The sequence below is a fragment of the Doryrhamphus excisus genome, linkage group LG23 (genome assembly GCF_037039965.1).
Source record: "Doryrhamphus excisus strain RoL-2023G ecotype Guam linkage group LG23, RoL_Dexc_Guam_v1.1, whole genome shotgun sequence".
Lineage (NCBI taxonomy): Eukaryota > Metazoa > Chordata > Actinopteri > Syngnathiformes > Syngnathidae > Doryrhamphus > Doryrhamphus excisus.
Genome location: NC_136379.1, coordinates 5,775,297 through 5,801,991, shown reverse-complemented (window position 1 = coordinate 5,801,991; position 26,695 = coordinate 5,775,297). Strand labels below are relative to the sequence as shown.

At 42.6% G+C, this 26,695-nt stretch overlaps 1 protein-coding gene and 1 long non-coding RNA gene across 4 annotated transcripts in view; one reads left to right on the top strand and one right to left on the bottom strand.

Moving 5' to 3' along the window:
• LOC131107771 (teneurin-3) overlaps window positions 1–21,967 on the top strand; it is a 224,286-nt gene extending 202,319 nt beyond the window's left edge. For all 3 annotated transcript variants that reach the window (XM_058058074.2, XM_058058067.2, XM_058058100.2), the window contains 10 exons: window positions 127–147; window positions 2,775–3,007; window positions 8,334–8,488; window positions 11,555–12,438; window positions 13,120–13,295; window positions 13,905–14,140; window positions 14,367–14,663; window positions 17,361–18,972; window positions 19,825–19,955; window positions 20,429–21,967. In XM_058058074.2, the coding sequence (XP_057914057.2) occupies window positions 127–147; window positions 2,775–3,007; window positions 8,334–8,488; window positions 11,555–12,438; window positions 13,120–13,295; window positions 13,905–14,140; window positions 14,367–14,663; window positions 17,361–18,972; window positions 19,825–19,955; window positions 20,429–21,181 (4,498 nt within the window). In that variant the 3' untranslated portion in view covers window positions 21,182–21,967. The remainder of the gene's footprint in view (window positions 1–126; window positions 148–2,774; window positions 3,008–8,333; window positions 8,489–11,554; window positions 12,439–13,119; window positions 13,296–13,904; window positions 14,141–14,366; window positions 14,664–17,360; window positions 18,973–19,824; window positions 19,956–20,428) is intronic.
• LOC131107832 (uncharacterized) overlaps window positions 1–26,695 on the bottom strand; it is a 204,444-nt gene that overhangs the window by 92,530 nt on the left and 85,219 nt on the right. Inside the window, exon 4 of the long non-coding RNA XR_009120347.2 lies at window positions 1,824–1,950. This is a non-coding gene — a long non-coding RNA (uncharacterized LOC131107832). The remainder of the gene's footprint in view (window positions 1–1,823; window positions 1,951–26,695) is intronic.

Here is a 26,695-nt window from a genome sequence, read left to right as displayed (position 1 = left end):
TCCCACTTTTTCCTCCAGCTTTGGTTCTCGGCATGATGACTTATTGACTCGGACTTTTATTTAAAGGGAAAAACAAATACATAGAAAGCATCTTGACTTTTTGTCTTCTGTTGCTCTTTTTTGTAGAAATAAAGACTTTAGACACAGGTAGGTGTGGAAGATATCTCCGTAGTGCATGCTGCCTGGACCTTCTCCATCTCATTATCACCATCATCAACCTCGTCACCATCATCTTCACATAAATAAGCTGTGCTTTTTACAGTCGCCTTCCTTTAGCAGCAGTGATTACCACATGTAATTAGAGCAGGCCAATTAGGGTCTAATTACAGTTGATGGAGGGGTGGAATGGGGGGGGGGGGCATCGCCTTATTTGCGAGGTGACTGATGGAAATGTGCTAAAAACGCACCGATTTCACCGCCAGAATGTTTTCGTTCTATAAGGTAAAACAGTATATTCACAGCACAGCCATAGTTAAAGTGCTTTTAGCCCCAAATAGTAGCAAAAGCAAGCATTATTAAAGGGACAACGCCATGGAAAGAAAACCTGAATATGCTTTAGACCAGTGACTCTCAGTAATGTTCTGTCATGCTGCGCCAGGGAACATAATTTTTTTCTTCCCCACACACACCCCAATTTGAAAAACTACAAGAGGTGCGTCCAACTTTCTCCACAGAGCACATACTGAAAAATCAAGGATGATCAAGGATGCAAAACCGTTTTTATATTAAAAGAAAATGGAATTTCTCCACCTATTTCAACTTTTTCCTTTGACACATTTTCTCAGTGTTATGGCTTAAAAAAATGGGGGAGGCACACTTTGGACACCCCTGTACTACAAAATTGAGAAGTAGATACATATTTATTTGTCTGTACAAACCACTGTATGACTTGCTGGCACCAGCATCAATGAAGCATGAGCATAACTGCCAACCTTCAAGATATTTTAGTCGTATAGTAACCCCCCCCCCCCCCACGCCTCTCACGTCCCCTCATTCCAGGGGTCTCCTTTTCCACTATTTAAGAAGCACCACTTTAGACGATAGTGTACAACAGATACTATTACAGATACTATTGCAATACTATTACAGCTACTTAGACGGTAATGGCTGTGTGATCAGTCATTTTCATGCTGGATGCTGGAGCCTATCCCAGCTGTCTTCGGGCGAGAGGTGGGGTACACCCTGGACTGGTGGCCAGCCAATCACAGGGCACATATAGACAAACAACCATTCACACTCACATTCATACCTATGGACAATTTGGAGTCGCTAATTAACCTAGCATGTTTTTGGAATGTGGGAGGAAACCGGAGAAAACCCACGCATGCACGGGAAGAACATGCAAACTCCACACAGAGATGGCCGAGGGTGGAATTGAACCCTGGTCTCCTAGCTGTGAGGTCTGCGCGCTAACCACTCGACCGCCGTGCAGCCGCAGTCATTTTCAGTGAATAGTAAATCTGTACCAGCTGTACACTGACTACACCAATACCCTTCACAATAAATACAGTACTGTCATAATAATAATACTGCTCAGGGGGGATAAAGATTACTTTGTTTCAGACCAAAAATAAGTAAATAATGAAGTATATTTGGGCTGATACGGACGTTAAACCGGAGACATGTTTTGACGCCAATTAGTGGACGTTCTGTTAGGATGTTCATATTGCATTCAAGCATCGGGAAAAAAATAGCATGAATTTGACAAGTCAGTCAATAAACACTCATCGGAGGATGAATGTTTGTTATGAAAGCACCCCTCTGACAAAAAGTTTATCTCCGTACTTTCACATTGGGAAGACCACCAAACTCTTGCCACTCACCTTTTGATCAGCCGTTGTTCTTAGGCATGAGAAGCTTGACTCGGGTCATACCGACTGGCTGCTGTGTCGGCTGCGCGTGTCCTCATACAGGTGTTGCATTGATCATGTCCACCCCCCCGCAGGCTGACTGTATAAAAAAAGGGGGGCACGTGCTGAGCTTTTTATAGTGTAAGACATAATGACTCAGTTTTAATGAGTGCAGTTCTCCATCACACACAAAGACGTCCCACAGATGCTTTTATTTCACCGTCATGTCGTCCACCTCCATTGCTTTTAAGGCTGCTGCACCATCCACCATGACTCCACATGTATGGACACAAGTATTGGGTCACAGCTTTTAGTCAATCCACCTATCAATCATGGGGTAGACTAGAGACCTGAATCTCAATTCTTATTCTTGTTTTGGGATATTTTAGAGAGGCTTTTCTGTTCTTTGGGATGAACTACAACAAAGCATAGACATGTCCATGTCCATCACTCCATGAGCGGCTGTCCCAGTGCTTTTGTCCATATATCATGTTTGGAACCGCCGGGTGCACAGAAACCTTATTTTCTGCTCGCAGTTTTCCATCTGTCCTTTTTATAACCACAAACACAAAGATAGAACACATATTTCCCCCTTTGGCTCATTATCCCAAAATACGAGAATGCTGCTGGTAATTATTGAAAAGTTGATTATGTTTGTTAGGACTGCCAAAAATAATCTATATTCAATTTATCATTCATGTGCGTTATGAAAAATAACTTTAAACTAACTTCAGACATTTCTTCATTCAGTTTTCAGACGCGGTTATGAATAAATTATGTAAATGTTTTGATTTTAACTGATTAATTCATTTGATTGTTAGTCTGGAGTATGAAAATTAAACTCTCAGATGAGGTCTGTGTTAATTTACGCAAAGTTACTCAAAACAAGTGTTACAATTAATGAAGTTCCTCTCTTGAACTCAGCAACAATCCAGCGCACCGCTACTACCTAGCCACCGACCCAGTCACCGGACAACTGTACGTGTCGGACACAAACTCACGACGGATCTACCGGCCTAAAACCCTTGCTGGTACCAAGGACTTGCAGGCCAACGCCGAGGTGGTGGCCGGAACCGGGGACCACTGCCTGCCCTTTGACGAGAACCACTGTGGGGATGGAGGCAAAGCTCCTGAGGCTTCTCTCACTGGACCCAAAGGTATCGTAATCCCGTTTTGAGGATACATCTTTGTAGCTTCTCGGTCAAATCCGCAGCCGGACTTGACTGAGTCTGTCTGACTCAGTCTGAAGGACTGATTGGCCCTGGTGGGTGTGTCTCCTGGGAGAGGTCAAAATGGAGACCTTCTTACTGTGGCACGACTTGGCTGGTGAACGATCAGAGATTACGGAAGTAGACAAAAGAGGAAATAAGCCAGTTAAGACATAAATAAAACACCCGCTTGAGCATTCATTCATTCATTTTCTACCGCTGGGGGTGCTGGAGCCTATCCCAGCCTTCTTCGGGCAAGGAGCAGCGTACACAGGGCATATACAGACAAACAACCATTCACACTCACATTCATACCTATGGACAATTTGGAGACCTAGCATGTTTTTGGAATGTGGGAGGACACCGGAGTACACGTAGAAAACCCACGCACGATGAGAGGGTGGAATTGAACCCGGGTCTCCTAGCTGTGAGGCCTGCGCGCTAACCACTTAGGCCACCGTGCACCTTGCTTGAGCAGTGTCACCGTAAATGTGTTGCCTGGAGAACCTTAGTGACGACTCCAGTGCCTGTCTCACCGAAATATTACTGACACCTAGTGACCAATTTAGTGTACTACAATGCAATGTATTTATATTGTAGTTCTAGTTTTAGTTATTTCGATTACAATGCTTTATATATGCCAAGAATTGTCATGTTCTGCAGAACAGGAAGTGATAATTCCTCCACCTGTCTGAAACCGTTGCACAATGCACATTTTGTGCAAGTGCATTGACCCAATTTAATTAGGTGCAGCTGTTTTCAATTACAATTAATTGTGTTTATAAACCCAGCGTCGTCGTAGCGACGGTGCTGGTTCATCGAGTCTGTTATCCTCGCCCAGGCTGTCACCTGAACTTTCTCCAGTCCTGTTGGGACCACCTAAGACTACTTTTTACCCTCGGTTTTGCTTTTTGTTGTTTGTCCCTGCACGACTGTGAGTATCTGAGTCTGCTTTATTAGCCATTCCTCTCCGTACCAGCCATTTTTTATTCTGGCTGATTTTCCAAGGCATATAGAATACTGTGTTCTTATTCATTTTTTTTTTAAAAAAACAACATAGCGGCGGATGACTGCATGTCAAGCTCGAAAAGGCCCTCCTCAAACACCGTCTGCTTACAACAATGTCCTAACATTTCACCCCCAAAGATTGTCTCATTCCACGAGCAAAGTGATCACTAACAAGCTGTTATGCCACCAGGCATGCGAACCGCCTATTGTTTGCAGGACGATCGTTCACAAGCCATGCCAGGCAACACTAACAACAATAACAACCCTGTTGGGACACAACCAACAGGGACATAAACAGGAAAACTCCAAACGTATTCTAGAAGATTGTTACACCCGGCAACGTAATAACGTCCCACAAACGTAATAAACCACAAACGTAATACAAATCTGCAGCTTTGAATGTAATAATCCCGCAAATGTAACACATTTCCTACAAACGTAATAAAATGTACCCACTGCAAACGTAATACTGAATTTGTAATGTAATAGTTATTACATTTGCAGGAATTATTATTAGAATTAGAAATGATTACATATGTGGGGAAGTGAAAATCTGTAAATGTAATAACTTCCCACAAATGTAATATGAGACAAAATAATGATCGTTGTGTTTGTTGTTTGTTAATGAGGGAGAAGGTGTAGATGTCATTTTGAGGATTTTAACAAGATAATTCTTTTTTTTCTTTTTTTGTGGAAAAAATATTATTCAAAGAGTATCATTTGAATACATTATAGGAATCTTTAATTATTAAATTATAATTTATTTTAAATTAATTAATTTTAAATAATTATTAAATTATTTATTATTATTAGTTTATTTTATTTTTATTATTATGTATACAATTATTTTAAACATAATTTGATAATTGCAATTGTTTTAATAAAATTATTATTACTATTATTATATTTTATTATTTCTTTTGATTATTTCTTCCCCATATGCACACAAAATCACACATACATATAATAATATACTGTAACTAAAATGCACATGTACACCCACAACCAAATGTAATAATTTACATTTTATTACGTTTGTGGGAAATTTATTACATTTGTGGGATTATTACATTCAAAGCTGCAGATTTGTATTACGTTTGTGGTTTATGGGCAGTTATTATGTTTGCGAGTGATGCGAGGATTCTGGTAAGAAGGGGTTCTCAACTGGTCTCTTAACTCTTAATATTTCTTATATCACATATAATGTCGTGCTGTCTTTTAATAATTCTCGTGTGATTCCTAGTTCAAGCAACAAGGAACATTTGCTTTCACTCAAAACTTCACCTGGCTATGAATAATTTTGGGCACCACACTTGAGTCCTAACACTCAGAATGCTAATTTTGTGCAAAGCAGACACAAAGTCTCCTCCTCTGCGAGCATCGTGTTTCTCTTTTCAAAGTAAACTTGTCACCAAGCTGCTGGCCATCGTGCACAAGTAGATCCCCGCTATGTACAACCTGTTGTCGGCGCTTGACGAGCACTTGGCCATTTGAGCTAGAATTGCTCACTTTTCTATAAATTCCACGAGATGAAAAGCCAGAGATGGATTGTTGTGCTCTCAACGCTGCCGGCTCTGAATGCCAACAGCAAGAGTTTGAGCTTCAGCCGGGTGACAAGGATGGCTCAAAAGACTCTAATGATGGAGTGGGTGGAAGCTGAGACCAGAGAAGAAACAGCAGATGGCTTGTGTGTGTGCATATTTGTGTGTGTGTGCATATTTGTGTGTTTCTCTCCTTCTTAGACATTTGATGAACTCTGCCCAAATGTGACACTGTTCATCTGTCTGAAAGTCTTTCGCCATCAAATAAGGGGGGTGAACTCTGCCAAAGACTCAGCGAGGCTCCGTGCGCTCATCGATGTTTTTGCAGGAGGCAATCTCGTTGGGGCTCAGGTTGAGTCAAAAATGTTAACCTGACGTAAAAAACCTTCAAAGACTTTACTGAAAAGAATAGAACTTGCAATTCCATTTATAGGTTAAAGCAACAGTGGTTGAGCTGAAATAGTAAAGCTGTGATGGACTCGAACGATTATAGGTGGAGCAGGACCCCTGTGAACGGCGAAAAATGGGCGCACCCATAAAAACAATGTTATGGGTTGCATATTTAAAAAAAATGAATACAGCATTTGAAGACACTTGACAAAGTATTTTATATAGTGAGTTAATATCCTGAAAAATAATCGAATTAATCTAATATGATGACCAGCCTTAGTCAGCGGTGGAAGACACTGTGGGCTCGCTCACGTACTTAAAAGTCCTGCTAGAGCTCCACCAAAGTATTCTTACATCTTTTAGGATCACGTCTCATCCTACTGAAGTATCGCAAGTTATTTTCAATAAGTAAGTGTGGGCAGAAACTGGATTACACGGAGAAAACCACACAGAGATGTCCAAGAGGAGATTCAAAACCAGGTCTTCCCGATCTCCCGACTGTGGGGCCAACATGCTAACATATATGTTAGCAAATATACATGTAACAAATACGTAAAAACAAAACAAATAAATAAATAAACGTAAATACAAAAATTAACAAATGTAATAATTATTACTTTTGCAGGAAATTCAGTACAGTAAAGTCTCGTTATATCGATATTCTCGGGAGTCGGAAAAAATACCGATATAACCGGACTATCCATATATCCGATCCTGCGCCGAACTGCATTAAAAGTGGGCAATAATGCACTCGACATTGAGCAGCTTAAATCAATCTTTGCTTAAGGATTTCAATACCAAAAAAGAACACGGCGAACGGCTGCTTCCAGTCAACTTGATTTTTCACACTTCCACCACCAGAGCGCAGCACACACACCGATTCCCGCACTTCCTGGTTCACAGGTCATGCTCAACCCGCCCCACATAGCTGGCCAAACACATGCCTGCAACAGAAGAACCAACTGCGTTCGTGGTTTCTCTCGTGTGTATAGATTCTATACAGGCATGTGTTTGGCGGTGTGTGTGCTGCGCTCTGGTGGTGGAAGTGTGAAAAATAAAGTTGACTGGAAGCAGCCGTTCGCCGTGTTCTTTTTTGGTATTGAAATCCTTACGCAAAGATTGATTTAAGCTGCTTTTGTATCGATATAAGCAGACCAAATTGGCTGGCGGGAGATGAAAAGGGCATCGTAGTAACCGGATTATCATAATAACCGGGTATCGTACTAACGGAACTAATTATATCATAAAAGACTAGAAATTTGCCGGGAAATGAAAATAGTATCGTAATAAGTAGTAATTCGTTATAACCGATATCGATATAACGAGACTTTACTGTATTACGTTTGCAGGAGGCAAATTTTATTATGTTTATGGGAAATTTATTACATTTGCGGGATTATTACATTCAAAGCTGCGGATTTGTAATACGTTTATGGGCAGTTATTACGTTTGCGGGTTTAATATGCCCCCAGTGATCAGAACAATCAGAGGTGCAAGGCATGAATGTATTTGCCGTATTGGTGCTGTTCTGTATAAAATGTCAGCAAAAGTCCAATATTTTGGACTTCCGACAGAGATAAATGCCCTAAACGAGACTTTTTCCTCAACTGACCTCTAATGCGTTTAAATAAGACACGCGTTTCTGTTCGATCCCCAGCCTTCCCATGATAAATACCACTAAAAGTCAAGATGATTTGGTGGGAAAAGAGCACCAATTCTCCAAGCACAGCATGTTCATCAGCTTCTTGATGGCCTCTTGATGGCCACAGCAAGTCCTCACCGGCTCGGCCGACACTTGCTACAACAGAGAGCGTTTAGTCGGATGCCGTAACCACGGCAACTGCACGTCTTTCAAACCTCAAATGGTCCAAAGCCGTCATATTCACATTGGCTCTTTACTCAAATGGTGTTCAGATTGGTGATGAGCGCTGCTGTTAAAAAAAAAAAAAAAAAACCCAAATGCACCAGCACTTAACAACAACCCCCCCACCACCACACCCCCAAAAAATAAAAATCTCCTCCCTGACTGGGCTGCTTTTTAGTGAGGCTGACAAGTGCACATACAGTATATACGTCATGACTACAGCCTTTGCCACTTCTGCCTAAGAAATTATTTAAAAGCAGAAACGCAGCCAGTGAATTATTGATGGCTGTGCTTTTTGCAGTGACCTGAATAATGGGAAGGCAAGCTTGACACATGTATCCATCGTGTTGTCTCCACTGAGTCATGCAAGCAGATATGTGCCCTTTCAACCCGTGTTACTCTCATCTCACCCCCCCACCCCCCTCCAACCCAACCCCCACACCCCTCTCCTTCTCTAAATATCGTCATCAAGGCATCGCCGTGGACAAGAATGGTCTGATTTATTTTGTGGACGGGACTACCATCCGCAAGGTGGACCAGAACGGAATCATCTCCACGTTCCTGGGCTCCAACGACTTGACGTCGGCCCGCCCCCTGACCTGTGACAACAGCATGGATGTCAATCAGGTGGGGACCTTTTAACCCTGTCTGCAGACTTCAAAATGTTGCATATCGTGTTCTTAAAATAATAACGAAACAGGAAGTATTCACCACATTGAATCTTGCACAAATAGGTATGCTAACGGAACACATTAGAACACATTTATTCAGCTACACAATAGCACACAGAATAGGCTAAATTAACATAACAAGCCAGCAAGTCCAAAAATCAAAGTACAGATAACTTCACCGAGCTCCCGATCTCATTCCACATCACTGAATCCATTGAATTCTTGATCCTTGGTGTCCCGCAGCTGTTCACTCCTTAGTTCATGATAGTAAATATAAATTCAAGTTTAAAATCCTGCAAAATTCTATGCCGGTATTCATTTATATATATGTCAAGCTATGAAAAAACATGTGAAAAATGCGGTGTAAGAATTGCATCTGAGATTTATTACCATATTTATATTTATTTAATACCATTTGTCAATCTTTGACAACCTCATGTGTTGTTTTTAATTCCCTCACATGCTTGTAAAGTTTATTTTTTCAAACCAGGAGGCAAAGTTTCTGTTCTGTAACAACAACAACGTTAAAACACGGCTTCCACCGACAGAAACGCATGCAGCCGCATTATTAGAGTATGACAAAAGAAGTCAGTTATCACTCGGCCAAGAAGAAAAGGCAAAGAAAAAGCTTTTTCTTTAGTTTGTTTCTTGAGTAAACAAGAGCAGTCATTTTCCGGGGAAAATAGCGCCTAAAAAATAGGCGCTTGAAAGAGGACTCGATGCAGGCAAGAAGTGGAGACGTAAAGTGTTTGTTGTAGCGATGAGCTTTCAGGTCACGGCAGATGACGCGCAGGGAAGAATAATTACTCAGGTAGGATTCTGTTTTGATGTGGCTGCAGTAGAATTAGACTTTGGTGTGCCACTGGAAATGCAGGAGATTGAGGGCACTGGCAGCGGCCATGATAATGAAGCAGCCCCAGTATATAAAAAAAAAGACTCTTTTTCAATGAGATGATTCTAAAGTGGCTCGCTATCTCGACACAATAGGTCATATCGTTACAATACCTTGCCGCTTCCACTGAAGTACTGCAGCTCTCTGCACTCTTCATTTTTTTTACTGCTTTATAGATGACTACTGCAGGAAATAAAACCCAGAAAATGATTTTATTGCATAAAAATGAATGCATTCATTGGCTCTTCTATCGGTCTGACCTGCAGAAAGTGAATGTTAAAGTGTTGGGAGTTAAACCTGCTGCAGTATCACATGTATGCTAGCCTGCTTTTTTTGTTTTTTTTTTTGTCTAAATTGCGTAGGTTTGTAGTTTCATGGCCGTCCATTTGGTGGTTAAGTATTTATTGCTTCACAAAAATGGTACAAAATGAAAATGGTTTGAAAACTGTTTGCCGTTAGTCTACTTGTACTGGCGCGAAATGGGGCAGTGCCCCACCAGATCCTGCAGGAGATGCATACCTTGCTACATCGACTCCCACTTTAAATTAAGAAATGCATTAAGTTTTTTGATCAAAATGAATCGAATCAACATTGTTTTTTTTCCCCAAAATATTTTGTAGAATATTGCACTTGACAACATAGTTGTACTGTATCGTTCAGCAAGCATAAACAATACATTCCATTCATTTGTATATTATTCTACTGTGTATTATCTATCTATTAAGAGGTTTCACAACTAGAAGGTGCACTATTAATTCAGTTTTAATTGGCTGCTGTAGAAATAAAACAACAGGAGGTAAATGAGTTGTTTCAGTGCGGGAACAGTTTGAACAGAAAAATAAAGTCTATCATTCATTCATTCATTCACTTTTTAACGACACGCCTTTCATAACTTTTTCAGTGGGATGGATGACATCAGCATCCCTCATACCGCAAACATAAAAAAATACCGCCTGCAAAATTACATGGCAAAATTGCATGTAGCATAAAATAGCCAATTAGACATATAAGTCAAGTAGAAGTCAATATTCATTCATTCATTTTCCACCGCTTATATTCACAAGGGCCGCAGGCTTGCTGGAGCCTATCCCAGGCAGGGTACACCCTGGACTGGTTGCCAGCCAATCACAGGGCACATATAGACAAACAACCATTCACACTCACATTCATACCTATGGACAATTTCTGAGGTATAACATTTGAGTGTTAAGTTGCTGTGTGATGATTTTGTTAAAACTTCAAATCTCTTTGTTTGTTTGATTGATTAAAAAAATATTCATACCTATGTACAATTTGGAGTCGGTGTTGGCCAAAAGCAAGCAAAGCCCTCCAAAGCGTGAAAAAGAAATGACACTGACAAGAAGACTTGTCAGACACAGTAAATGTGTCCCATTCTGTAATAGAGCAACATTAATAGAAATGGAGCAAGAGGTTGTTTACTGGCAACAGCCAACACTTTAATGACTGATGACAAGAAAGCAATCTATGCTTGTGTTTACTTGGGAGTGTGGGCGCTTGAAAAGACAGCGAGAAACCGCACGGACAAAAGACTCGTGCTTGTCACGGTCTGCCAATTAATGCAGTCTTTTTACAGCGAGTCCATAAAGACGCTTTGGTGCCACCGTGAACTTGTCGTACGTCCAAATGGAAGAAAATAAAATAAAATAGTCTCGGTGAGGTTCAGCTATCAGCTAACTTAAAGGTAGCATGCATATTTTTTTGTTATTGGTTTTATTATTACCGATCAGTCACCCTTAGCGACGCAGTTCATCAACATTCTGGCAGCTTTAATGTCACATTTAGGAGGACGAGCAAACATTTGTGTTCTATTCCTAATTACCGTCGCTCTCATATTACTGACGGTTTACTGTGATTGTTGGCCTCGATGCAGCTTTGATGGTTTGACTATAGATTGATGTGTAATTAGTGTTGTTAGTTTACCTAATTAATCACCTAACATAGAGCAGAATGGGTCAGTTAAGGTCACAATTGAATTTAAAATCTATTATTGCTTGTATCACCTTGAAATGTAAACTGCAAAAACTGAATGCAGCTAGCACAGGTTTAGCTTCATGATGAAGAACATTTATGGTAATGATTGATAATATGTATTACTTGTGTGTATTTAAGGTTATTTTGGAGTGGCCCACAGACCTAGCAGTGAGCCCGATGGACAACTCGCTCTATGTTCTGGACAACAACATAGTCCTCCGCATCACAGACAATGGTCAGGTGAGCATTGCGGCGGGACGGCCCCTTCACTGCCCGCTCTCCAGTCTGGAACGCGGACTGGCCGGTGGTCAAAGAGCCCAACTGACGCCCCTGGAATCGGCGGTTTCCATCGCTGTTTCCTACCACGGGGCTATCTACATAGCCGAGACGGATGAGAGAAAACTGAGCAGGATCCGGAAGGTTTCTGTGGATGGGGAGATTACAGATTTGGCCGGCGCCCCCTCCGACTGCGACTGTAAGAATGATGCCAACTGCGACTGCTACCAAGCGGGGGACGGCTATGCCAAAGATGCAAGGCTCAATGCCCCTTCTTCTTTGGTGGCCGCTCCAGATGGAACGCTTTACATGGCTGATTTGGGCAACATTCGCATCCGGGCCATATCAAGAAATGGGCCAGCCTTAGGTTCCTCTGCCAATACATACGAGGTGGCCTCTCCCGATGCCCAGGAGCTGTACATCTTTGACAGCAATGGAACCCACCAACACACGGCCAGCCTACTCACCGGAGACTTCAAATACACTTTCAGCTACAGCACGGACAACGACATTACAGCGGTGACGGACAGTAATGGGAACACCCTGCGAATACGCCGAGACTCAAACCGAATGCCGGTGCGTATCGTGGCCCCGGATAACCAAGTGATCTGGCTCACCATGGGCACCAACGGCGGGCTCAGGACTCTCACTGCTCAGGGACAAGAGCTGGTGCTGCTAACTTATCACGGCAATAACGGTCTTCTGGCTACCAAGACCTCTGAGATCGGCTGGACCACGTTCTATGAGTAAGTCCAAACGGCGAGATCCGTCTGTAGAAATGTTTACATCCCCGTATGTCATTCTAGCTGAAATTCATTTGGATGTTCTCCCTGTGGAGTCTGTTCATGATACAAATTAAACAAAGCTGCAGCTTTCTGCAGACTCATTTAATTATGTAAATGTACGCACCTTGAAGTTGAGCAGATTAGGTTTGTTTAGCAATGAAAATAAAAACGCATTGCCTGCTGCTTATTGACAAGCAAGTTTACACAAAAGTTACTTAAACGCATCGTATTTACTGTGCTAATGTTGGCACAGATACAAGATCAACCATCTATCAAGATGTTTCTACTGTTTTCGATGTCGCTGCTTAGGAAACGTTTACAATAAGTTATCAGACTTTGCTGCCAACTGCTCTAGTTTCTTTAGCCCATTTAGATTTTAATCGCAAATGTTCATTATTGCATTGATTGTTGTGAACGATAGAGCTGAAAAAATTAACCTCCTTGGCTCTGCATTGTACAGACGACTACGAACCAACATATCATCCTGTGAGATATATTATTTTGCAATGATGAAATAATACTTTGATAGCTAAACCTAAGCACCCATTTGCATTTCTTTATTGTGTCGTTCCTCCACCTTGACCAGTAAAAACTATGACATTTTACCACAAGCCCTGATACACAGCTTTGTCATCCAAACAGCTACGACAGCGAAGGACGCCTAATGAACGTCACCTTCCCCACCGGCATGGTCAACAACCTGTACACCGACATCTACAGCGCCTTAACAGTTGACATCGAAAGCTCCCTGACCGAGGAGGAGATCAGCATCACCACTAACACATCCACCATCCATGCTTACTACACTCTTTCCCAGGGTAATGTCCGACGCCGGGAAGTTATTTGTCATTAGTTTGAGGGACTTTGGAGCTGGTTGGTCAGGAGGCGCCAGGTTTATTCCAGGACAAAGTTGTTCGATCGTGGAGTTGTGTTATCCTCACTTATATTAGTCTTGACTTTAATTCCCAGTCGAGACCTCAAGTGACAGCAGTAGTTCAGTCTATAAGGAACTGCCGATTGGGGCTGAGTTTGGGGACCTGTGAGGCACGAATTCATGAACCCCTGTGGACCACGGACCAAAATATCCAGCACTGATGACACTTAAGTACGGCTTCACGGTGAATTCTCAACCAAAAGGTGAATGGAAGACAAGTATTGTTGATTTCTTTGTGGACTTGGGTAAGTAGAGGGTTAAAGCTATCTAGACTGGTCCAAACGTAACACATAAAGAAAGATACTAAGCTCCTGAGTCCCTTGTCATGCTGTTCCATTAGTCTAAATTCCCAGACTGCAAGGATTGTCAGGGAACAACTTGATTTCTTTTGTCTGTCTTTTATAAAAAATGTGATTGGAACCCAACCAATCTCAGGAAACTCACAGGAGCATTTGTTGTGTGCCGTAATTACTTATTCCTTCATTCTCCACAGACCAGTGCAAAAGCAGCTACCAGGTGGGCTTCGATAATTCACTGAGAGTCACGTACGCCAACGGGATGGACACCCACTACCAGACGGAGCCCCACATTCTGGCGGGGGCTGCCAACCCCACTGTAGCCCGCCGTAACATGAGCTTGCCCGGTGAGAGCGGGCAGAACTTGGTGGAGTGGCGCTTTCGCAAAGAACAAGCCCGAGGGAAAGTGATTGTTTTCGGACGCAAGCTGAGGGTACGTGGGGTACTTTTAGTTCTTTTCTGCTCATCTATTACATTGTCAGAAAAAGTGTTGTGGTACATTTAAGGAGACGAAAGCTTGTCACTGGGGATTCCACTTTTAGGAACATATCTTTTAGTCCCTGGACAGTTATCTTGGTGTCCGATAATGAGCCCTGTGGGACGGTCTAGGCTTTACCTTCAGGTTTACCTCTTATTTCTGACACTATACCATCCCACAGGTGAATGGAAGGAACATCCTATCGGTGGATTACGATCGCACTCTGAGGACAGAGAAGATTTACGACGACCACAGGAAGTTCCTCTTAAAGATCATATATGACACGGCAGGACACCCCGTGCTGTGGGTGCCCAGCAGTAAGCTGCTGCCCGTCAACGTGAGCCGAACCAGCAGCGGGCAAATCAGTACCTTGCAGAGAGGTCCTACCACCGAGAGGCTTGGCTATGACACACAAGGTCGTCTGGTGTCCCGCGTGTTTGCTGACGGAAAGATATGGAGTTACACCTACTTGGAGCAGGTAAGAACTGACATTGAATCTGAAGCCGGAGGCTCTCTTTTCTTTAATGGACGTCATTGTATGACATTAGAACCCCAGTTAGTTAATTTAGTATAACCATATTTAATAAAATATTTTTCTTTTACCACCCAGTCCTTCGAGGACCAAGGACTCAATGTATTTTAGAATACGCTGGTCATCATGAGCTGCAAGCACCTGATATCAAACAAGGTCATCCTGAAGGGGCTTCAACACAAAGCCTGACTAATTTCCCTGCTGCATTGCAGATCTCCAATCATCATTTTAACATAATCCTTCAAGCCTGATTGCATCTGCATAAACATCTGCAAGTAGCATCGTTGTAGCACGGCAAGAACAGCAGTGTTATTTAATCATTTATCCTGAGATAGCCAGCTGTTTTTCTGCGGGGGTCAACTCAGGAGGCCAAACTTGAGAAAAGTATCCCGGGCTGTGCGAGCCTCACTCCATCAAAGCGCATGTGTTTTTAATAGCAGGGTGCACTCTTTAAAGCACTATATGTGTACAGCTGGGGACCGTCATAGTCGGTATGTTTTATTTATGACCTGCCAAGCGACTGCATATCTGAATTTGTTTTAAGCTGACTATAAATCAAATGGTGAAATTAATGTTTGACATTGTGCATGGGCTGAACAGATGAAACCCACAAAGAGCCAACATACATTGATTTTTACATTTCTGCAGCCAAACAGAAGGTAGCATCAAACAACACTAAGGGGACACGCTTGGAATTGGATGCTTTGATATTCTTCTGGTTACTTCCTATATTTTTCGATGTTATGCTGATCTGACAGGATACCAACTAGCAAAAGCGGCCTTGATGTCTTCCGTTTAAGGATTATTTAGCTGTTTCTCACAAAAGAAATCGGCTTTGATTGCGTGACCACAAGTGCCGTGTGCACACTCTGACATAAGGAGCGCGGAGAGCTCAGGGAGCGCTGGGAACGCCGGATGTGTCCGCGGATGACTGGGCATGACATTTTAACAGAGAAGGGTGATGAACCTCGGCGAGACAGCGGGCGCTCCAACCTCCATTTACTGTAAACGACTTCAACTGGAGGGCGTGAGTAATCACAAGTGCCACCCTCTGATCACATGTCTTTGTTGACTCAACCCGACAGTCACAGCAACACTGGGGAAAAAACGGGAAATTGCGATTCTTCCCGAAATTGCCCGTGGATGCTGGGGCGCCAAGGAATGAAATTCATCCAACCATTACGTTGGAATGGTTCACACATCACAAGCTATCATTGCAATCCCCAGATACCAGGAAAATATGTCCCTCAGCGTCTGATCTGGTTGGACACTTTGAAATATTCCTGCAGAAAAAGTCTGCAGAGAATGTATGAGCCTACAGGTGGTCTTTGTTTTTTTTGGCACACCCGGAAAAAATGTAATTTGGGTCCATAATCATATGTGAGTGGATTGTGGATGCTTGGACTAACTGTGTTGTCCGAGCTTCCGCGAAAGCCGGCATCATTTCTGAACAGCCACCTGCCAACGAGACTGACTCCAACAATGACTAAAGGGAACCCGGCATGTTTGATAGCGAAATTGCCCAATTGTTCAATTCCATAAGATTAGGACTTTGATGCATTTTTGGGAGAAGATTAATGAGAAAAATGTCTTGTTAAATAGTGGAATAAACTCACTGATGAAAGATGAGAGTTTCATTTAGTAGTACAATGAAACACAATATTCTGTGCGGCTTTAAAAATCATCAAAAATGGCGGTTACTGAGAGAAATGTCTTTTGAAACATGGTAATGGTAATGGTAATGGTAATGGTTTAATTTCATTTGAACATGCATCAGATTACAATTGAATGCATCACATAATCAGTTCCCAGTTCCACATGTCCAAAAGGAGTAGGAAGAAGCAAAGCTTATCAAATCCTACCAAATCTGGTACTTTTACAATCAGTAACTGTTACATTTGTTCACTTCCTGCTTTCCTAAAAGTTTTTTTTTTTGTTTTATTTTGGGGGTTTTTTTGTGGGGGGGGGGTTGTCACGTACCGAAGCACAAGGTGATAGGACCGTACAATGACATAATGGGTACCATAGTAACCGTCAATATAGTGATATGTATAGCACATCATGACTGGTTCAAGACTCTTCATCCTTGTATTTAGCAAACATTGCTGGGATTGAATGAGAAGATAACGATCTATAGATCTATAGTTGCTCTATTACATCTATAGATAAAGGTCTATCTGGACATTGTAAGCATAACAAGTAGGTGGCTACTGTGAGCCACAACCACACAAAAACCACATCAATAAACTCAGCTGCCCTCCATGCATGCAGTCCGCACCCACCCCCCACAGAAACAAATTCAGGACTCGCTCACAGACAAATACACAAAACTCTTTAATACGATAGTACACAGGTTGGTCATGCTTTTGGAACTAGAAGTCGGACCCAAGAACCACCTGTGTGTACCTCAATGAGTATGAAATGAGTATACAAGATTTTTGGTGCAATACGCCACGGTGGTATGCCTTTACAATGAACTTTGGTGCCGCATAACGTTTTCTATTAACGACTGACAGCTTTCTATATGAGCCAACTGCTTCTTTTATTCTGCCTTTCTCAAGCTTGAAACTCCCAGTCTGCCTACTCATCCATCTTGCATAAGAGTCTAATTCACTTCTTCTCTGCTCTCTCTTATCCCCGTAGTCCATGGTCCTGCTGCTCCACAGTCAGCGTCAGTACATTTTTGATTTTGACTCTCTGGACCGCCTCTCCGGTGTCACCATGCCGAGTGTGGCGCGCTACACCATGCAGACCGTGCGATCGGTGGGCTACTACCGCAACCTCTACCACCCTCCAGAGAGCAACGCCTCAGTGGCCGTGGACTACAGCGAGGACGGCCTCCTCATGAGAGTATCTCACTTTGGTACCGGTCGAAGGGTCCTCTATCGGTACCGGCGTCAGAACAAGCTGTCGGAGATCCTGTACGACAGCACCAGAGTCAGCTTCACGTATGACGAGATGGCAGGCGTCCTGAAGACGGTCAACCTGCAGAGCGAAGGCTTCATTTGTTCCATCCGTTACCGGCAAGTGGGGCCATTGGTGGACCGGCAGATCTTCCGTTTCAGTGAGGACGGGATGGTCAACGCACGTTTTGATTACACATACGACAGCAGCCTACGCGTCACCAGCGTGCAAGGGGTCATCAACGAGACGCCGCTGCCCATCGACTTGTACCAGTTTGACGACATCTCTGGAAAAATCGAGCAGTTTGGAAAGTTCGGGGTGATTTATTACGACATCAATCAGATCATATCCACAGCGGTCATGACCTACACCAAGCACTTTGACGCGCACGGACGAATCAAGGAGATCCAGTACGAGATATTTCGCTCACTCATGTACTGGATCACATTCCAGTATGACGACGTCGGACGCGTTACCAAGCGTGAGATCAAGATCGGTCCCTTCGCCAACACCACGAAGTACAGCTATGAGTACGACGTAGACGGCCAGCTGCAGACCGTGTACTTGAATGAGAAAGTCACATGGCGCTACACGTATGACCTGAACGGAAACCTGCACCTGCTGAATGCAGGAAACAGTGCCAGACTTCTTCCTTTGCGATACGACTTGAGGGACAGGATCACCCGTCTCGGGGACATCCAGTACAGGATGGATGAAGACGGTTTCCTGCGTCAAAGGGGGGCAGAGATCTTTGAGTACAACTCCAAAGGTCTCCTTGTGAGGGTCTACAGCAAAAGCAGCGGCTGGACCATTCAGTATCGTTACGACGGCCTCAGTCGCAGAGTGTCCACCAAGACCAGCCTCGGCCAGCACCTGCAGTACTTCTACGCCGACCTCAGCTACCCCGCCCGCATCACGCATGTCTACAACCACTCCAGTTCGGAGATCACCTCGCTTTACTACGACCTCCAAGGCCATCTGTTTGCCATGGAGATCAGCAGCGGCGAGGAGTTCTACATCGCCTGCGATAACACCGGCACACCTCTGGCGGTGTTCACCAGCAATGGCCTCCTGGTCAAACAGCTCCAGTACACCGCTTACGGCGAGGTCTACTTTGACTCCAACCCAGACTTCCAGCTGGTGCTGGGCTTCCACGGAGGACTCTACGACCCGCTCACCAAACTTCTGCACTTTGGCGAAAGGGATTACGACATCATGTCCGGGAGGTGGACCGTGCCTGATGTTTTGATGCTGAAGAACGTGGGCAAAGAGCCGGCGCCGTTTAACCTTTACATGTTCAGGAATAACAACCCCATCAGCAAAGTCCACGAAGTGAGAGAGTATGTAGCGGGTAAGAAACATTTCTACAGCAGACAACTTATGAACGGCTGCACGGCGATAGAGTGGTTAGCGTGCAGACCTCACAGCTAGGAGATCAGGGTTCAATTCCACCCTTGGCCATCTCTGTGTGGAGTTTGCATGTTCTCCCAGTGCATGCGTGGGTTTTCTCCGGGTACTTTGGTTTCCTCCCACATTCCAAAAACATGCTAGGTTAATTGGCGACTCCAAATTGTCCATAGGTATGAATGTGAGTGGGAATGGTTACTCAACCAAACAAAGAATTGATCTATGTGGCTTTGGCATAATATTGTTATCAGCACTTCAAAATCAGATATTGGGATTGAACGGGAAAATTAAAAAAAAACCTTAAGAAAGCAATGTTTGAATCACAGGGTCTTTTTAATCAATCAAACAAACAAAAAGATTTGAAGTTTTAACAAAATCATCACACAGCAACTTAACACTCAAATTTTATACCTCAGAGATTTTGAGTATGGATCAATATGACTTTAATACGGGCTGCATGGTGGGTCCAGTGCTTAGTGCGCTGACCTGACAGCTAGGAGACTCGAGTTCAATCCCACCCTTGGCCATCTCTGTGTGGAGTTTTCATGTTCTCCAAATTGTCCATAGGTATGAGTGTGAATGGTTGTTTGTCTATATGTGCCCTGTGATTGGCTGGCCACCAGTCCAGAGTGTACCCCGCCTCTCCCCCGAAGACAGCTGGGATAGGCTCCAGCATCCCTGTGACCCTTGTGAGTGAATGAATGAATGAATGAATGAATGAATGAATGAATGATTGAATGAATAACCTATGAACACCAAAGAAAATTGACAAACTTCCTGTTCTTGTGTTGCACAGATGTGAACAGCTGGCTCGTCACTTTCGGTTTTCACCTTCACAACACCATTCCCGGCTTTCCCGTTCCCAAGTTCGACCTGAGCATGCCGTCATACGAGCTGAGGAAGAGTCAGCTGTGGGATGATCTGCCGGTTGGTTGCATTCATATTTTAATATATTAATAGTTAAAGTAGCTGAGTGGCCTCTAACTCGAAGACGCCTTTTGTTTTAGAGTGTAGGCAGAAGCAATCAAACTTTATATGCTTTTACATCTGTTTTGAAGCTTCCATTATGCATTTCTTAGAATATGACTTTTAATTGGGACATATTTGCATAATAAAGCAAACAGTGTACTTCCTGCGGCTGAATACATTTGCACACTGCCGAGCTCTGTAATGTGCAATGTTTTGCAGCCGCTATAGAGTTTAAACAATCTTTTTATGTAAGGCTACTTTGGTTCGAGGCCCTAACACAGAAAGTGTGGCAGGAAAATTGTCACAAGGGGATTCATCTGCATTTGGATGGCAAGTTAAAAAAAAAAAAGCCTCCAAAGCTTCTAAATGGCCTGGAGAGCCAGGTTCTGCCATGTTCAGGCATTAACGTTTCACTGCACTCTCCCCTACAGTCCATCTCTGGGGTGCAGCAGGAAGTAACCCGACAAGCGCACTCGCTCTTGTCGTTCGAACGGCTGCCAGAGGTCCATCTGAGTCGAGGTCGCCGGGGTGAAAAATCTTGGCTGTGGTTCTCAGCGGCCATGTCCCCCATAGGAAGGGCCGTTATGTTCGCCATATATAAAGGCAGCGTGCACGCTCACACCCTCAACATGGCCGGCGAGGACTGCATCAAGGTGGCGACCATTCTCAACAATGCGTTCTACCTGGAGGACCTGCACTTCACGATAGAAGGCCGGGACACGCACTACTTTGTCAAACCTGGCCTCCCGGACGCCGACCTCGCCGCCTTGCATCTCACAAGCGGGCACAAGACGCTGGAGAACGGCGTCAACGTGACCGTGTCCCAGTCCACCACAGTCATGGATAGCCGCACACGCCGTTTCGCCGATGTGGAAATCCGTGCCGGCGCACTCGCACTTCACATCCGCTACGGCGCCACCGTAGACGAAGAGAAAGCGCGAGTGGTGGAGCTAGCTCGCCAACGCGCTTTAGCGGGGGCGTGGGCCACAGAGCAGCAGCGAGTACGGGACGGCGAGGAGGGCGGCCGCCCGTGGACGGAAGGCGAAAAGAGGCAGCTTCTCAGCAGCGGGAAGGTTCTGGGCTACGACGGCTATTACGTGCTCTCCACGGAGCAGTACCCGGAATTAGCGGACAGCGCTAACAACATCCACTTTCTTCGGCAAAATGAAATCGGGAAAAGGTAACAACACGAGAGCTCGCCAAGCAGACTTTGAAATAGACGATCAGTCTGAATGACGACACGGCGAAAGGCTGCTGATGTATGTAAAGTGTGTTGCTGTGTTTTTTTGTCAGGGGGTAAAAAATGAAAAGATGAAAAGCAATGCTGTGCATTGTGAGCTTGGGGGGGGGGGGCTTCAGAGTAAATGTATAACTACACTGAGCCTTAACACGGCAATCGGAGCTCAGTTCCTCTCTGTAGCACAAGCCTTCTGGACTCTGGACTCTGCAGCAGAGCGGTAGTTGTGTTTTTTGGGGGGGGGGCAGTTAGCTTATTTTGGTGTTTCTGTTGTTTTAGTTCCTTTCCACCATGCACTGTCAGGCTTCACTGAAAGTAATGTAAGACCAAGAAATGTTTACATTGTGCACATGTGCACGTCTACGTGCGTCTAAGTGCTGGGCACGTTGAGTCCTAACGAGCGAGCAAATGTTTGTTTTGAAAAATCAATTCTGACAGGATAGATACTCTCACCAAAAAAATAAAATAAAATAAAAAATACAATATGTATATGAAATTTCACACTGTAACCTTCAACATGTGTTTCTCTTTAAGATGCTTTGAAAAAGACAAAAACAGCTGTTTCCATGTTTAAATATCAAATATTCATTGTGGAGAAAGGACTGTGGAGTTTGGAAGAGCTCTCGACGCGTGACTCGGACACCCCAGCGCCACCCGCTTTTGTAAATGATGACACTCCAAGTAATTTATGTTTGTGTTTATACATAACTAATAAAGGACAAATGATTTTGGATGTGATTGTTCCTCCTCCTCAGTTGGAATGAAACAACATGCCGCTTGGTGATGATGTCTCTATAACATGCATTCAGCTTATTAGTTCCGCTAAATTTCATGTTTACGTGGCATATTGCCTTTTGACCCGCCTGCCTGTCGAGTAAATATTTCATCAGTAGAAATATTTCATGAAGGCGCGCATAAACATGCTTTCCTGCCACGCACCCCAAATGTAGCTCACATCTTGTGCAGGTACAACTGTGCACTCGCACGTTCAAACGATACCAACCGTTCTTTGTAGAACAATTTTATAGAGCTATTGTGCTTTTTTTTATGATTTTATTATAGGATTGCTTATGCATGAATTATGCATTTCCAGTACATTCATATGTACATTTAAATCTACTTCTGTAAATTGCATTTACAGTAACTTAATATATTAAGTTTTATTTCTGGAAATTGGAATGCAAAAAATATTTTGTACTCATAAAAACAAAGTAATGTGTAATAAGGAATATGTATAATATAGTATTTGTTTATTTTTTCAGAGCAACAATTGCATACAAATACTTTAGAAATATTGAAATACTAGCATATTATAAAACACTTAAGTTTTTCAAGTATGGATTGTGCTTAAAATAAGAATAGAAAAAAATACATTTTAAATATGATAAATATGAATAGAGTGGCTGCACGGTGTGGTTCGCGCAAGGGTCACACAGCTAGGAGACCCGAGTTCATTTCCATCCTCGCCCAAAGGCAGCTGGGATAGGCTCCAGCACGCCCACGACTCTCGTGAGGATAAGCGGTAGAAAATGAATGAACGAATAATATGAATCATGACAAAATATAAATACTTAATAAAAATAAATTTAAAAAATGAAAGTAATAATAGTAAAAAGTAATAATATAAATAAAATAATAATAAAGAATATTGTAGTATACATTTTATTTATTTTTAAAGCGAATTAAAAATATATTTTTAATAACAATATTCCTATAGGACACCTAGACATAAATATATTCATATTTTTCACATAAATATACAAATGTAAATTTCCCAAAGTAAACTCTCATTGACTCATTACATTATCCTTCATATTGTCTATTTCATGTCAGACTTCAAACATTATTTGAAACCAAACGGGAGCACAGTCTTTGAACACTCATTGTTTACAGCCTTTTTCATGCCATTGTTTGACCCCCCGTCCCCGCCCCCGCCCGGCTGCTGCTTCTGCTGCCGCCCATTGCCTTTTTCTTATTACCTTGACAGCACATCTTCATATGAATGTATGTTCTATTCTAATGTTCTAATTAAGGTGCGCTGTATGGAGCCCAAGAAAGCCATACGTGAACCTCTGATCAGCATCCCTTCGGGGACCACAACCACCACAAGCGCCGCTCCATAATGAAACATCTGTACGCCTCCCTTGTGTGTTTGATTGCTGTAAAATAACAAGGGAACTTTCACAAGCATTGTGAGTTTTTGATGCCCCTATACATAAAGTCAATGTTTGAAACAGGAAGCACTCCCAATGCTGCTCTGATGCTCCCTAGTGGTACAAAGTGCACACTTCACACAGTCCCACAGGTACATCACACTCAGATCAACCCTCCGTTGTTTAACCAAAACTACTTTCATAGTTTCAGTTCATTTATAAGTCAAATCAGCGGCTTCCATACATCAGAGACGCCACAGGGCATCACCTAGCAGGTTGAATTAAGGCGGCATCAAAAGGAATAGCTAAGATAGCGGTGCAGCTGCAAGCTGTGATCACCATGGACAGCGCCGAGGCAGCATGGAAGCGCTCTACAGGAACATCACAGGTGTGATGCCAACATGGTGAGGTCATGAAGACTTGGACTTAGGTTAGGGTTGGAGTTCCGGCTTGGGTTTACGTTATAGTTTAGTTTCGGTTAATGAGAAAATCCTCAGTATGACACAAATCTAGTGAAGGAAGAAGATAGAACAAGTGCCGCAAGGCATGCTGGGTAGTCCAGCGGCAACAACCATACAACATTGAATATCACGTCCAATATTGACATCCATCCTTGACAACCTCCTGAACATATTTTGCAAACGGTTGTGAGAGCGAGTACCCCAAGCTACCCAGCATACCTTGCGTCAGGACTATATTGTGTAATTTTGGCATGGGTATTTCATTCATTCATTTTCTACCGCTTCTACCGCTTTTTCCTCATGAGGCGGGGTACACCCTGGACTGGTGGCCAGCCAATCACAGGGCACATATAGACAAACAACCATTCACACTCACATTCATACCTATGGACAATTTGGAGTCGCCAATTAACCTAGCATGTTTTTGGAATGTGGGAGGAAACCGGAGTACTCGGAGAAAACCCATGCATGCACGGGGAGAACATGTAAACTCCACACAGAGATGGCCGAGGGTGGAATTGAACCCTGGTCTCCTAGCTGTGAGGTCAGCGCACTAACCACTAGACCGCCGTTTATTTGTATGCACACATAGTAGTAGTAAAGTAGGTCACGTTGTGTTGTTTTTATGGCCTTTTCCTACAAGCTACACATTTGGCCCGCGAGCCGCAGTTTGCCCACCCCTGCCCTCGAAGGTACTCGTGTCAAAGCAGCATTAGTCCAGTCCAGTTCCATTGTTTCCATGCTGCAGTCATTGATCTTCTTACCACAGGATAATGGCGTGTCAGGCTAACTTTGGGAAATTTGATTTGCAACCCTGGATTTCAGTCGGACCCCAAGTAATTAGATTTAGTCTGATGGCACGTTAACATACTGAGTGACTCCTTCCTGGCTTTTAGCCACAGAATGGAAAGAAACAGCTCCAGTTAATGCAGTTGCATCATTAAACTCCAGTGTCTCTCCATCTATCCAAGATCATTAGCACTGTTGTTTTTCACCAAGGCCGCTCCAGCAGAGTCCCAGCAGCCCGAGCGCTTTGTCCTCAGAAGATCAGAGGCATGATAACAAGAAGCTATTCCTGAACTGGGACGTGCTTTAGTGATAGCAATAGGGTGGAGCGCGGGGGGAAGGGAGGGAGGGGGTCTCCAAGCATCACCCACAATGCATTGGTGTGATGACATGCGGTCGAATCCAACTGACCTGTGTGTGCTGCTGATAGGGCGCACGTGTGGTTCCTCCAAGGTCCGAGTGAGTGACTGATTAAAAGGCAGCAGGTAATACTGTACACTGTACATTGTTTGTTGTCCGACATGGTTCCTCTTTTTGTGTCCTTTGGCCCTGAACTCTGAGCCATTACTGTTTGGCTGCAGTCTAGTTAAGATAGGACCTTCTTTATTGTCACCAATGGAGCTGCGAGCTACAGCAAAAACACTGGTGGTGACACACTGGCTGGGGTGCCTGTGGAATTAGGTGCCATGCTCATTGGCACCTTAGCTTAAGAAGAATCGGCAACCAGTGCATTCCCTCTCATAAGTAACTTTAATATAAATATGTTTTTCCGCAGTCGTCCATTGCCAAGTTGCACTTTCGTTGATTAACGATTTTTTAAAAATCTATAAATTAAAGAATCATGCTTATTTGTGGTTGAATATGGCCTCATATATATATATATATATATATATATATATATAGTTGTAATAATATATTAATAATATATTTTTATATATAAAAATATATAAATAAATAATATATATATATATATATATATATATATATATATATATAGTGTATATATATTTTCAATAATTTTTTTTCAGTATATATATACATATACACACACAATATATATATACACATATATATATTGTGTATATATATTTTCAATGTATACATATTTTCTATATATACATATTTTGTCAGTATATATATATATATATATATCCTTTACTGTTTTTACTGTTCTACTGTCCTTTTTATATATAAAAATATATTATTAATATATTATTAAAACTATATATACATATATATATGTATATATTTTTTTGTATATAAAATATAATATTAATATATTATTAAAACTATATATATCCTTTACTGTTTTTACTGTTTTACTGTGCTTTATATATATATATATATATATATATATATATATATATATATATATATATATATATATATAGTTGTAATAATATATTAATAATACATTTTTATATATAAAAATATATTTAAAAAATATATATATATACACACACACACACACACTAATATCAGGCCATATTCAACCACAAATCAGCATGATTTATTAATTCATAGATGTTTTTAAAAATCTTTAAGCAACAAAAGTGCAACTTGGCAACAGACGACTGCAGGAAAAAAAAAAGTTTCAAAAACAGCAACCAGTTTGTCCTCCAGCTGTTCTTTGTCTGTACAAACCCAAACCCAGACAAGCCACCTCTCAGATGTTTCTTACAGTAAATAAAATATTAACCACACTGCAAATATTTGCAGACGAGTTTACCAACCCCAAGACTTCGACAAGGGTGGCTGGGAGGAAGCACATTTGGGAGGAGCTTCTTGCTCTTGTTGGGTAGAAATGATATTATTTTTATTTCAAATCCTCTGACACTGAAGATGTGTTATGAATTTGACTATTTATGTTAAGACAAGCGACAACCGACCTACAAACACGTCAAAGTGAAGACGTGCTGGTGCGTCAAAGCAAATAAACATAGGCGACCCGGATAATGACGATATGCTGTCTGATTGGACTGATCCAAATACGGCCAATCAGGTGTTCACAACAACTAATAGTACAGGTCAATTTGGGGCTGTTTGCAGTGTCCTCTTGCA